The sequence below is a fragment of the Eretmochelys imbricata genome, chromosome 5 (genome assembly GCF_965152235.1).
Source record: "Eretmochelys imbricata isolate rEreImb1 chromosome 5, rEreImb1.hap1, whole genome shotgun sequence".
Taxonomy (NCBI): Eukaryota; Metazoa; Chordata; order Testudines; family Cheloniidae; genus Eretmochelys; species Eretmochelys imbricata.
In genome coordinates this window covers 112760945-112775898 of record NC_135576.1, presented here as the reverse complement: position 1 = coordinate 112775898, position 14954 = coordinate 112760945, and the positions used below count along the sequence as shown (strand labels likewise).

Below are 14954 nucleotides of genomic sequence, written 5' to 3'. Positions count from 1 at the left end.
AACTGCACCTCCACTGGAGTCCTTCGTCTCTAAACTAATTCTCGAATCAGCAGCTTTCGAGACTCCTATCAGTCCATCTTGAATTAAGCAAACCGCCAAACTTCAACTGCACTATTTATATCCTCCTTGCCATTACCAGACTGATTTATTCACATGAGAAAATGTTAAACAGAAGATTTTGCTGAAAATAGCCCAGAGAAACCCAGAAAGAGACTGCCAAAGTGGCCATCCAGGAGATCCTCCAACAGATTTCCTACATCCAGGGATGAAAGTAACTTATAGGACTTACCAGTATGCCACAGTCCTGAGCAGGGGGTAGGGCCTCAACCAGAAGAGGCGTGGCCTCAACCGGAAGAGGCCCAGCCTTTAAATCCCAGGTCTTTAAATCCCGGGCTAACAGCTGCAGAGGCGGCTGGGTGTGCCAGAGCTCGGGGTGATTTAAAGGGCCTCTCGGCTGCCTCCGCTACCCCAGGGCTTGGGGCTCTAGCGGAGATTTAAAGAGACTGGGGTCCCTGCATCGGCTGGAGCCCCAGGCTCTTTAAATTAGGCACTCTGAAATTTTAAACTAGTCCAAATATATATTCTTTTCCTGCACTGTGAAAAGATTGTGAAAAGATGTCTCAGATCATTTTACTGGATTTGTAAAAGTGTCTTTATGTTGATCCATTTATATTTATTCACAATATTAATGTATTGCTTTTATTTATTTTTTCAGAGGTTTTATAATATTTATAAATAAATATTTATTTCTACAAAATAGCAACCTACAGCAGTAGTGATTTGTACTAATTTGATTTTTTTTAAAAAACAGAGATCCAATAAAAATCTTCTCTTGTTTTCCCTTAAGATTCAGTTCAGCAAAGGACTTGTAAACATTTGCCTAACTTTAAGTACACGAGCTTTCCTTTGACATAAGTAGTTAAACTTGACAACATGCTCAAGTACATTGTGAACATAAACCCTGATTCAGCAGTGACTCCATAAGAAAAATAGCTAGGGTAACTAGTTTTACCACTCCAACAGACCACACACCACAACCTCAACTCTGCAGCTGTTGTGTTTCTGCCCGTTAACAGATCATTTTCACCCACAACATTTGTAGTTGCAAGTGTTTGGAGCAGTAGCTCATTGTGATGAAATGAAAGGGATGATGGAGACACAGGCATTCTAAAGGGAAGACTTCAGGCTGTCTTGGTACAAAGTTGCTTGTCCCCTTCCTCCCCAATGAGATGTGTGTGTCAGGTTTCCATGTACGCAGACTCCGTATCTCCCTCACCACCACCAACAGGGAGGCTTACGTGGGTCTAATTTTCCCCCTCCACCAGTCAGGTTTGGGTACACTTGGCTCACAGACACTATCAAGCTTGTACATACCCAACCCCACCTGTCATTCAGGCTTGTAAGCATCTGCTGCTGCTTCCCTTTGCTCTCCCCCCGGGTGTTCCCAAAACAAGCGTGTGTGCTTAGGGACTGCATGTTGCACCAACAACCACCAGCTGAAGGAGCACAGTGCATCAAAATTTCAGTTGAGCTGTGAATGACTAAAAATTACCCTAAACCCAATAGTTAAATATTACCTGAAAGCAAAAAACCATCCATTGGACCAAATCTTGTAAGGTTCTCGTTGCCAAGTTTGAAGAGCTATTAGTCAGTCCCATCATTGTCTAGCATTAATTTAAGTCACACTCTAAATCTGGAGATTTCTTATTTAAAAGTTTTTAAAGAAGTCAAACAACCATTACATTAAATGTTCAAATAGTAAAAACACAAAGTGTGTGTGAATTTTTTCACTGATTGGAGAAAAACTGCCTTTGGGAAAAAAACCGGGAAGGTATGTCCCATTTTAAATCCCTTTTGTAACACAGTCCAAACTATGGTGTCTCTAGTAGGAGACTAAATTCTTCACAGTCAACAGATGGCAGCATTGCAGAAGCTTTTGCCCTCTGTTCTCTTTAGCTGAGGAGTTCTCAAACATTTCATTATGTGGGCCTCATCTTACAAAAATTGATCCTTTCCCCTCCCATTCAGGATCAGCTAACATTTGTGTGGCAGGTACACCAAATGCTTACAAAGAAAGGTAGTACTAGAAACGCATTTATATAAGTTTAGCGGTATTTAAAGGAACGTGGGATCTGAGAGTTCTCTGAAGACCATCACCCAGTACTCCACGTACTGCCACTGATTCAGGAAACTCAGTTTGGCACCTGCTGGTTTAGAGGCATGTACAAGGAGTTAACTCTGAAAACAAATGCCTCTCCTTTCTTAAGGTGCAGTTTCTTCCAAGAGCTGTAGCCATCAGCTGTCCAAGTTCTTTCCTGCCCAAATATTTCTCCTTTCATTCATTCCTTCACGTAGTTAGAGCCAAAGGTTATATTGACAAAACACAATCATCTGAGAATAATGAGAGCAAAATTAGACTGCATGAAAAAGTCAAGGATTACAAAATCACCACCCCCAGAATGTATCCCCCGCCCCTCTGATGGAACATGGCCGTCATATAGCACCTGGGAGCCATACAAACTCTTCAGACTCTAACTGCTTTGTTGCTCATGGAGTGCAGTGGGGATCCTCCTGACATTCATCCCATCAAGGCTGAGTAACTAAGGTACAGTACAAAACTTTTTCCTGGAGTAAATGAATTCACATTAAGGTAATTTATACAGCTGAACAGACATAACGGATATTTTATAACTCTGCTTATATAGGGTCTGATCCTTCTTCTATAGGATCAGTGACCAAATCGCAACTGATTTCCATGGCAGCAGCTTTAGGCTCTTCCTGTCCTGTCCTGGAAATGGATTTTCAGTGACATGGATTTATTTTTTGGTGTTTCTACTATTATTTATTTTTGCACATTTTCATAATCTTTCACACATCAGTACTGTTGTGCAGTAGGGAATTGGCAGACCATGCAACAAAGTACACGTATGTGGAATCCTTCGGCACCTCACCAGCACTTTGTGATGTGGGAGGGAAGGAAATATCATTATCTGATGACCAAAGCACTCTGACTTCGACATAAGTAGTGCGTTTCTACAATTATAAGCGTGGCTATTAATTAATTTGTCCTCATGAGAACTATTTCTAGTATTCCAAGGTTTGAGAAGCTTCCTAGAGACTTTTTAAAAAAATATGAACATAGTAAAAGACTTGCGAGCTTATGTGTGGAAAAGATATTGTCATTTAATTTCTTGAGATCAATTCAATGAAGATTATATTTTTTCCCTTTGTGTTCCAACTATTTCCGATTTCATTTCAGCTCCAGATGCTGCAACTATTGGGGTGAAGACAGACATATGCAGTGGAATCCCTCCTCTCTGCAGGTTCTTCCCGTAGTGACGTCTAAAACTCCATAATGCTTGATGTATTATGCCGTACATTCACTCTCATGAAATTCCAACTGCACAAATTTCATTTTATGTGATAATATTCTGAATTAAGAATTTTAAAAGAAAGGGTTGGACCTTAAACATTGTTGACATTGTCTGTTTGCTCTATATTTCTATGATCTCTTCTCTGATCCAATCTCACCTCTGAACTGTAATATGCAGTATAACCACAGTATAACAGCATAACACTCATGAACTGGAACAGCTTCCAAACAAGCTCCTTGAGGCGGGAGTTCCAGTCAGAGATTCCAACATAGACTCATCAGCCAGCTGGGCATCTGGAGACAGGTTTGGTTGCAATGATGGAAAGCGGGACTCTCTTACCAGGACGGAAGGACGGACCTTCAGCTCACCAGGATGAAGGTGAAGAGATACCATTTATTTCCTCTAGCAGACAAGCAGTTCAGCATCAGCGCTGGCAAGAGAATCCAAGTGGAATTATGCAGTTTTCAATTACAGGACAAAGTCACAAAGAAGTTTAGAAATTAAAAATACCAACCGTTTTAGAAGGACTAACTGAAATCAATGAACATTTTAGACATGATTTACAATGAGATGCAGTGGAATTTTAAAAGCTGTTGTGACTACTTATTCTATTTGTGCATTGTGGAAATAGTTTCAGGGCATTTTATGATATTTGTAACAGGATATTTATATCAGTCTATTATTCATTGCTCTTATTTATATTTTATTGTAGACTAATTGGAATAAATTATTATTTTATACAAAATGGCAACAGAGTGGTAATGATATGGTTAAAAAAAAATCCAACCAAACACTCTATTATTGTTCAGCCTTAAAACCCGAAGTCCAGAAAGTACTTATGCACGTGACTTCTAGTATGTGACCCATCCTACTGGTGTTCATGCTTCCAGTTGGGAACATACTTAGATACACAGATGAATCAGTGTGCAAGTTTACTGTACTTCCATAGGAAAAAGGAGGTATGGAGTGATAATTAGTCTTTCCACGATAACAAACCATGCACCACACCTGATCTCTGCCTCTTTTTCCTCTGCTACTTTTTCCTTGGTTGTTTTTCCCGAGCAGATAACTTCTTGTTGTGGATGTTTGGTGAAGTAGATGTGCTGGAAGAGGCCAAACTACTGCCGGGAGGGGTGGGGAAGGGGAGAAGAGGGCACCAGTCAAGACAGTATACACCCTCAAACACACACCAGTTAAGTTACCATTTAATTAGCTTGCTCATAACTCCATCAATCAGGTTTGTGTGCCTTCACATACCACCTCCCCACAATACATTTACAAGCACCAGCCTGCCCATTAAGTGTGGGCTTCCATGAATGCTCATCATTTGTGTGTCCCACACACACATTCGGTTCCATCATTTTTGTGTGAGCGCAGCAAAGACAAAATTCATTCTTGAGTGCACACCACAAGCAAAAGTACATGTGTGTAATGAGAGCGGGAATAGGGCATTGGAATGAGGATTATCAAAGCTTCTCTGTCACCTCTAAAATGCAGCCCCCAGTTTGGGGGTGTCAAGGTTCCTTCCCCACTCTGAACTCTAGGGTACAGATGTGGGGACCTGCATGAAAGACCCCCTAAGCTTATTCTTACCAGCTTAGGTGAAAAACTTCCTCAAGGTACAAACAGGAAAAGAGCCCACTTGGAGAGGCCTTCCCCCCAAAATATCCCCCCAAGCCCTACACCCGCTTTCCTGGGGAAGGCTTGATAAAAATCCTCACCAATTTGCATAGGTGAACACAGACCCAAACCCTTGGATCTTAAGAACAATGAAAAAGCAATCAGGATCTTAAAAGAAGAATTTTAATGAAAGAAACAGTAAAAGAATCACCTCTGTAAAATCAGGATGGTAAATACCTTCCAGGGTCATCAGATTCAAAACATAGAGAATCTCTCCAGGCAAAACCTTAAGTTACAAAAATATACATTCCATTCAGCACAGCTTATTTACCAGCCATTTAAACAAAAGGAAATCTAATGCATTTCTAGCTAGATTGCTTCCTAATTTTTTACAGTAGTTCTGAAGAGCATTCCTGATCTGTTCCCGGCAAAAGCATCACACAGACAGACAGACAGACCATTTGTTCCCCCCCACTCCAGCTTTGAAAGTAATTTATCTCCTCCTTGGTCATTTTGGTCAGGTGCCAGGAAGGTTATCCTAGCTTCTTAACCCTTTACAGGTGAAAGGGTTTTGCCTCTGGCCAGGAGGGATTTTATAGTTCTGTATACAGAAAGGTGTTACCCTTCCCTTTATACTTATGACAGGGGGAATACATCAGTCAGTCACTATCCAGGAACAATACTGAATTCTTCTGAAAAAGTCTAACTGCCCCAAACCTATTCTGTGCCAGAGAGAAACCATTCCCATTCATGCCAGCAGACCTTGAATTAAAAAAGGGACCATGCTGAATGGAGAATTCAGTTGAGCTCTTTGACAATATCACCTGTATCATAAAGAGCAGCCAATGCCTGTGGGGAATCCCAGCTCACATTTCTTAAAAGAGAGGAAAGCTGTGTAAATATCCCCCACTGAAGTTCTCCCACATCCTTCCAATGGTGGGCAGGAAGGAGGAGGAGCAGGTTGGACCCCAGCCTTCCTCATGGAAGTGGCTGTCATTCCATCTCCACACTCAGCAGATTCTATGGTTTCTGCACTGAACAAAAAGGTCTCTCCAGACACAGATCTGCAGCATCTGTCTCAGCTCTGGTCCCATTAGATTCCCTCCCCCAGTCCTTTCAGTGCCAAAGAGTGTTTTCAGAACTATGATCCACCTACACAAAACTCGGTGGAGAGGTGGAGCCTCACTAGATCTGATGCCACCAGCAGGTTTATCGCTATAAGAGCTGAGAAAGGAAAAGGAAAAAAAAATAGAAATCAGCTGTTGCCACCAGCTAAGTAAAAACCACGTGCACAAACCTCGTAAGACACCAAAAAGACAACCCTGTTCTTAAAAAAGGCGAATATTAAAAAAAAAAGAGAGAGAGAGAGAGAAAGCTAATCGCATCTTTCTAGATATTTCCTGATCTACGTAGATATCCAAGGTTTCAAATGAGTAGTTTCTAAGTATGATACTGATGATAGTTCATACCTGGCCACAGGCATCTGACAGCAAAGCTGCTGCCTTCTCGAACTCTCCAGTTGGGAGGACAGACAGAGAGATAAAGGGAGAGTTTTCCCTCCATTTTAAGAAGCTCCAGCATGGTGAGCACTCACTTCCTTTCACTTATGCTTTGCAAAGAGACTTTTTACCCCTTTACAGGTAAAGCAAGTAGAGGACAGCTGCTACGATGGATTTTACATCTAACTGGCTGTCCATAAAAGGAAGCTTCCTCCCCACCTTCGTTTAGCACAACAGCTTCACAAAACTTGCAGCCACCGTTCCCCCTCTGGCCTTGCGGCCACCGGTTAAGCCGTAGGCTCCTCCGCCTTCTGTAATTTCACCTCTTGGAGATTCCAGCATGCCTGTCTCTCGCTCATCCTCCTTAGTTTTCCTGCTCTCCAGTCAGTTACTGCAGGATTCTCTGTCCACGCGGTGCACTTTGATTCCAGTTGTCGCGGAGTCACTGTGTGACGCTCTGGAACTACTCCATACGACGCCAGTCAGGACTCTGCGGGGGCGTGCTTCCTCTCTTTAACCATAGTGTTTCCAGGGCAAGAAGCTTACACAGCTTCGACCTTCCTGGGTCTGACCTTAGAGCATTCAGCATCCCCTTTTCACACTGTGCGCTTCCTACAGTGAGTCCGCACAGGCGGGGTCCTGGGGAAGCAAAAGGGCCCTGTGCCCCAACTCCCTAGTCAGAGGTGACTCTTAGCCAGCGTTAACAGAAGGTTTAGTCGTCAACAGGAACACAGAGTAGAACGGAGCTTGCTATTACAGACATCGGTGACTTTCAGCCAAGTCCATCTTGGAAATCCTGAGCCAGACATTGTAGAACTTTGCAAAGGGAGAGGGCTGCGCGTTGGAATTGGAAAATTCACCAAGGCACAGCTGATTGCCCAGTTGGAAGAGAATGATCACGCTAAGTAGCCAGTTCCTGAGCCAGCTGGGGCCGCAAGAGAGGCTGGGAGCAGCCAGGCAGCCTCTGGGGTCATCCCAGCCACCGACCCAGCCAGGGATGTGGGAGGGGCTGAAAGCAGCCAGGCAGCCCCAGGATCCACTTACCTGACCAGAAGGAGATCTTCCCGACCGAGTTCCCAGTTGGTGGAGCTGAGACGGTTGGAGTTGGAAATGGGACTGAAACTGCCTCCGTTTAAGGAAGGGGATGATACAGATGCCTTCCTCACTGCCTTTGAGAAGCCCTGCAATGTGCACCAGGTTGGCTTGCAGACGGGCTTCGGCATCTGGCCCCCTTACTGGGTCCCAAAGCCATAGAGATGTTCAGACAGATAGATGAGTGGAAGCAGGGGACAATGAACTGTTCAAACAAGCCCTGCTGCGCACATCTGAGCTGACCCCGAGGCATACAGGAAAAGGTTCCGGAGTGTGCAGAAGACCCAGGGGATGACCTATCTGAAACTGGTCACGCTGATGGGGAAATACACCCACCAATCAGTAAATGGGACCAGGGTCCAGACCAAGGAGGATGTGATTGAACTAATGGGGCTGGAGCGATGATATGAACTCCGTCCCCCTGACCTGAGGATATGGTTCATGGACAAGAGGCTGAAGGACCTGCACCATGCAGGGCAGTTGCCTGATGAGTTTGTAGACAGCAGGTCGGGATATGGAATGAAATCCCAGGGGGACAGGCCCACCAAGAGGACCAGCTGGACCTGAGGTGTAATTACTGTGGGAAGCGGGGCCCACAGATGGGCGCGGTACCTAAAGCTCAGGGACAGGATGAGCAAACTGAGCCCTCAAAGGGTTAACTGGGTGGGAGCCCAGCCGGAGGAGGGTCCCCCAGAAGTACCGCCGCAGGCTACTGTACCTGGCCCACGATATCCCTCTCTCAGGACACCAGGGAATCCAGTGCAGCAAGCAGAGGCTGCTACAGTACTTTTACTGGCCCAGGATCTTTGATACCATCCACAAGTACTGCAGGTCCTGCGACCCCTGCCAGAGGGTGGGGAAGGCCCGGGACAAAGGGAAAGCAGCTTTGAGGCCCCTGCCCATCATAGAGGAGCCTCTCCAGAAGGTGACCCTGGACATAGTGGGACCCCTCAGCAAAGCAACTCGGACAGGGAAAAAATACATCCTGATGGTGGTAGATTTCACTACTCCCTGTCCAGAGGCGGTGGCCTTGTCCTCTATCCAGGCAGACACTGTGGCAGATGCACTGCTGACTGTTTTCGGCAGAGTGGGGTTCCCCAAGGAGGTCCTTACAGACTAGGGCTCCAATTTCATGTCAACTCTGCTCCGGTGCTTGTGGGAGAAGCGTGGGATCCGACACACCTGGGCCTCAGCGTATCACCCTCGGTCCAACGGGCTGGTGAAGAGGTTCAATGGGACCCTAAAGATTATTCTGAAAACCGTTATGAACCAGCACCCACAGGACTGGGACAAGCATTTACCCCACCTGCTGTTCGCGTACCGGCAAGTGCCCCAGGAATCAACCTGGTTCTCTCCTTTCCAGGTCCTTTATGGGTGCAGAGTGAGGGGACTCCTGGACTTGATGAAGGACGAATGGGAGGGAAAGGCCTCCCCAGATGGAAAAAATCAGTGGTGGAGTACGTACTGACTTTCCCAGAAAAGCTTGCTGAGCTCACGGACTTGACCAGGGAGAATTTAGCCAACGGAAGCAAAAAGACTGGTACAACCGCTCAGCGTGTGCCTGCTCCTATGCTACCGGGGACCAGGTGACGGTTCCCATTCCCTTGACAATGGACAAACTACAGGATGCCTGGGATGGGCCCTTGAAGGTCATCAGGCAGCTGAATGAGGTAAACTATGTAGTGAAACCCTTGCGACCAGAGACGGGCGCCGGCACAACAAGAGTCCATGAAAAGGTTACATTTCTTCTGGGACAATTAGATCCTCAAAAGCTGAACACATCTTTAATGAAACGTATTCAACACAAGAATGGCCATACTGGGTCAGACCAAAGGTCCATCTAGCCCAGTACCCTGTCTTCCAACAGTGGCCAATGCCAGGTGCTTCAGAGGGAATGGAGAAAACAGGTAATCATCACGTGATCCAACCCATCGCCCATTCCCAACTTCGGGCAAACAGAGGCTACCGACAATGTCCCTCTTCCCACCAGATTTTTCAATTTAAAGCGGATTCACCCAGTCCCTTAACTGTTGTCATAAAGACACACGTACATATGCTGGACATGGACATTAGAGAAGCAATCTGCGACAAATAAGTGGAACAAGTTTTACATTTCTACCTTTTTTGTATGACTCTCAGGGCCAAATGTTTAACAGACCTCCTGAACGGCTTCCTCAACATTTGTAGGCAGATTTATTTGCAAGGCAAATTGGTCAGTTACATGTAGTTTCTGGATTTGCATAAGACTTGGTGCAAATGCCGAGGTTTGGCTCTAAAAGATCTGTTAGCTAGCACTCAAACAGGAAACTAAAACCTACTTCTAAAGCAGATAGCTAATTTATTTACTGGCTTTGAAAGATTGCCGCCACCTTTTCGATATCTTCTGCTTGTTCGTAAGTCCTTCCCAGAAGGTCAGTAACAATAAGATCCACTTTTATAAATAAAATATTTGCACACCAAGAAGGGACAACATCCAGGTGAGTTCTCCTAACTCCCTACAACAAGTTACCACGTCTATGTTAAATTGAGGGGAAAACAATCAGTAAAGAAAAAGATTTTCGTTTTGTGCCTTTTCTAGTTTGGAGTTTATTTATTGTTCCAAGGCAGCACAATCTATGGAGAATTAAAAAACAAACAACAACAAACAAAAAACCCCCACACATTTGGGCTAGGCCAGGAGCTAAGTAAATTCAAATCTTAGCAGCACAATTATTTATACGACTTACCAACAATACTTACTCATCCAAAAAAGAAGTTTCAAGTAGGCAATCTTTGATTTCATTTTGTATGAAATTTCTTCCAAAGGACTTATGGAACATGGAAGCAAAGATTTCAAAAGTAAGTGCAACCTGGGGTGGGGAACCTCGCTGGGCTCAGCTACCCTTGCGCACCACTTCCTTGGGGCTCGTAGGGGAATCCAGTCTCAACCTCAATTCTGGGTTACAGCCTAGGGCCATGTACTGTACAGCTATGTCAAATCCTCTACCCATATTGCAGTTTTCCCTGTGCCATTTCCTTCCTCACCTCTTTACTTCCCTTCTAGGTCTTCCAATCTGTTCCTTAGTTATTCTGGGTGCCTCCCTGCTCACTCAAGGCCCTGCAGGCACCTTCTGACTCCCTGCATTTTCTTTCCTCCAACCCTTCCTTAGCTGGGCCCACTCAGCAGTTAAACCTGGAATCACCTAATTTCTCTCAGGTGGGGCCCATTCTGGTATCAGGGCTGGCTTAGTCAGGGGCTCTCTATTAGTATCATCTCAGATACTCAGAAAGAAGCTTTTAATCTACTTAAGAGCCATTTGGTGTTATCCATCATCTATGACTTTAGGTCTTCCTGTGGGAAAGCCAACCACAGGTGGACAAAAGGAAGAAAAACACCACCAATAGATCCCCACTTAAGCTCCCCCTTTTCATTCCACTAGCAGGCAGGAGGAAATGAAAGCTGGAGAAACTGATGACATGATGGCTTCTGCACAGAACACAAAATCTTTCCAAACAGTGCACCTGAGTGTCTGCATCACTTCTAGGGCTTTGTTAGATCTCCCTTCCAGTCCCTATCAGCGTGGTTCCATTACAGTCACCCTGTCAGGGCTGCCCCAAGCTGGAACAATGGCTGCTGGGGGTGTGAAACTTCAATAAGAGCGACCAAAAGCATGGTCTCATTCATATCCTGGGTTTGCAGTTTTGCTCATTTGCTTTCAGTACCCTGCAACGTCTTCCCCTGGGATTTCACCCTGCTGTGGAATACAGATGCCCAACACCCCTGGAAAGTCATGGGAGAATAGAGAGCAGAGCCCATTACAACCTGCGGGCTGCGGTAAATCTGCTTTCTCTGCTTTGCAGGGTGTCACTCTCACACACACACAAAAAGAAAGAAAGAAAGAAAGAAAGAAAGAAAGAAAGAAAGAAAGAAAGAAAGAAAGAAAGAAAGAGGAAATGTGGTAAAAGAACTAGAAAACAGCAAAAAGAACAGAAAGAAAAATTCTGAAACCTTCAAGAAGGAAAATCTTGTAAACAGAAAATGATCAAAGAAACATTCTCCAACCAATAATTAAATTCAGAGACAAAAAGGAAAGACACAGCAGTCTACATAGGACCCTCAACGAACTCCAGGCTCAAGGTTCCACACAAAGCAAATGAGCGAAAAGACATCATCATGACCACCAGGTTTTTGCTGCACTTTTGCCTCATACTGTGAGTGAACAAAGAGAGCTTAGAGCTTCTGCAGAAAAGGAGCAGAAATTTCCCCCCACAATGCACAAATGAAAGGACAACTTTGAAGCCCACCCAGGATATTGTCCAACTTTCAGTGGCCCAGAAGGAGAATGCCAAGGTGGTGTCAAGGTTCCTCCCCCACTCTGAACTCTAGGGTACAGATGCGGGGACCTGCATGAAAAACCTCCTAAGCTTATCTTTACCAGCTTAGGTCAAAACTTCCCCAAGGTACAAAATATTCCACCCGTTGTCCTTGGACTGGCCGCTACCACCACCAAACTAATACTGGTTACTGGGGAAGAGCTGTTTGGACGCGTCCTTCCCCACAAAATACTTCCCAAAACCTTGCACCCCACTTCCTGGACAAGGTTTGGTAAAAAGCCTCACCAATTTGCCTAGGTGACTACAGACCCAGACCCTTGGATCTTGAGAACAATGAACAATCCTCCCAACACTTGTACCCCCCCCTTTCCTGGGAAATGTTGGATAAAAAGCCTCACCAATTTGCATAGGTGACCACAGACCCAAACCCTTGGATCTGAGAACAATGAAAAAGCATTCAGTTTCTTACAAGAAGACTTTTAATAAAAATAGAAGTAAATAGAAATGAAGAAATCCCCCCTGTAAAATCAGGATGGTAGATATCTTACAGGGTAATTAGATTCAAAAACATAGAGAACCCCTCTAGGCAAAACCTTAAGTTACAAAAAAGATACACAGACAGAAATAGTTATTCTATTCAGCACAATTCTTTTCTCAGCCATTTAAAGAAATCATAATCTAACACATACCTAGCTAGATTACTTACTAAAAGTTCTAAGACGCCATTCCTGGTCTATCCCCGGCCAAGACCAGCATATAGACAGACACACAGACCCTTTGTTTCTCTCCCTCCTCCCAGCTTTTGAAAGTATCTTGTCTCCTCATTGGTCATTTTGGTCAGGTGCCAGCGAAGTTACCTTTAGCTTCTTAACCCTTTACAGGTGAGAGGAGCTTTCCCCTGGCCAGGAGGGATTTCAAAGGGGTTTACCCTTCCCTTTATGTTTATGACAGGTGGTAATTCAAGAGATCCTCCAAGAGATCTTCAACATCTTTAGCAAAAACCTCACCCAAAGTGCTTGGGATGCCAATTCCATAGTCAAGTTCCAAAATGGCCTTTACCAGCAAATTCAGCGGCTTTGGAGGCACGTTTGAGAGCACAGATGGAGAAGGAATTAACCAACCTGGAAAGTCAGAACCTCCAGATCACCAGTCGGAGTGTGAAACAATACTTTCAGGGGATAGATGCTTTCCTGAAAGAAAAGCAATACAGCCTGTGTGCCTGGGAGATCATTCGCGTGGAAATACCTAGATGTTTTGTGCTGGTTGACAAACGCACTCAAAGGCTGAGTAACTAAGGTACAGTACAAAACTTTTCCCTGGAGTAAATGAATTCACATTAAGGTAATTTATACAGCTGAACAGAGATAACGGATATTTTATAACACTGCTTATATAGGGCCTGATCCTTCTTCTACAGGGTCAATGGCCAAATCGCAACTGATTTCCTTGGCAGCAGCTTCAGGCTCTTCCTGTCCTGTACTAGAAATGGATTTGCAATTACATGGATTTATTTTTCTTTAAAAAGAAAAGGGGTACTTGTGGCACCTTAGAGACTAACCAATTTATTTGAGCATAAGGTTTCGTGAGCTACAGCTCATTTCATCGGATGCATCCGATGAAGTGAGCTGTAGCTCAAGAAAGCTTATGCTCAAATAAATTGGTTAGTCTCTAAGGTGCCACAAGTACTCGTTTTCTTTTTGCAAATACAGGCTAACACGGCTGTTACTCTGAAACCTGTCATTATTTTTCTGTGTTTCTACTGTCATTTAGGTTTGCCATTCTTCATAATCTCTCTCATATCAGGTGATGTTATGTATTGCATAATTGGCAGACCATGCAACAAAGTACGTATATTTGGAATCCTGAGCCACCTCACCAGTACTTTGGTCATCAAATAATGATACCCCCAAAGTACTCTGACTTCTATACATGTAGTATGTTTCTATTATGAGTATGGTTGCTATTTATTAATCTGTCCTCATCCTATTCCACAGCTTGAGAAGTTTCCTAGAGACATTTATAAAAAATATGAACATAGCGTCAGACTCGTAAGATGATGAGGTGCAGAAAAGATTGACAATCATAAATTTCCTATTGTATTTTTTCCTTTGTGTTTCAACCAAATCTCATTTCACTCCAGCTGAGGATGCAGCGACTACAGAGGTTAAAACAGTTGGACGAAATTGTACCATTCAGTGGATTCTGTCCTCTCTACTGATCCTTCCCACAGTGACGTCTAAGACTTCTCAGACTCCATAATACTTGACCTTGTATTATGCAATACACTCACTCAAAATATGTTTGCTCTATAGTTCAACTCTTCTCTGATCAAATCTTATCTCTGAACCGTAACATGCAGCTTAACCACAGTATAACAGCAGAACAAATGTGAACTGGAAAAACGTTCCAACAAAAAAGATGTGCATAATTTTCCTCTAATATTGAAACGAAGAGAGACGTTTCAGGTGGCTCCAAGAGGTTTTCAGGCCTCGAGTGTCCCTGAAGGGGAATGCCCAAGTGGCAATCCAGGAAATCTTCCAACATATTTCCTGCCGCTTTGGCAAAAATCTCTCCGAAACTACCTGAGGTGGGAGTTCCAGTCAGAGATTCCTAAACAAACTCATCAGCAAGTTGGACATCTGGAGACATTTGGCTGCAGCGATGGAAAATGGGACTCTCTGACCAGGAAGAAAGGACCAACAGTTTCCCAGGATGAACGTGAAGAGATAACAATTCTTTCATAAAAGACAAGCAGTTCAGCCTCTCTGCTAGCAGGAGAATCCATGCGGAATTACGGGGTTTTCAAATGTCGGATAAACTCACAAAGAAGTTTGGAAATTTAAATATCAACATTTTTAGAAGTACTAACTGAAATCAAGTAATAATTTTGACATGATTTAAAATCTGATGCAGTGGAATTTTAAAAGGTGTTGTTATATATCTTCTGAAAATATTTTCTGATCCGTTTACGATATTTGTAACAAGGCATTTATGTCAATCTATTATTTATTTATTGTTCTTATTTATGTATTTATCATAGATATTTGTTACTTAC

At 43.9% G+C, this 14954-nt stretch overlaps 1 protein-coding gene across 1 annotated transcript; it reads left to right on the top strand.

Moving 5' to 3' along the window:
* The first annotated feature begins 9195 nt into the window (after positions 1 to 9195).
* Positions 9196 to 13194, top strand: LOC144265396 (interferon tau-2-like). Its single transcript, XM_077818039.1, is given in 5 exon segments — positions 9196 to 9379; positions 10391 to 10423; positions 11782 to 11915; positions 12851 to 12973; positions 12976 to 13194. Coding segments are annotated over 5 exon segments (693 nt in total).
* The last annotated feature ends 1760 nt before the right edge of the window (positions 13195 to 14954 follow it).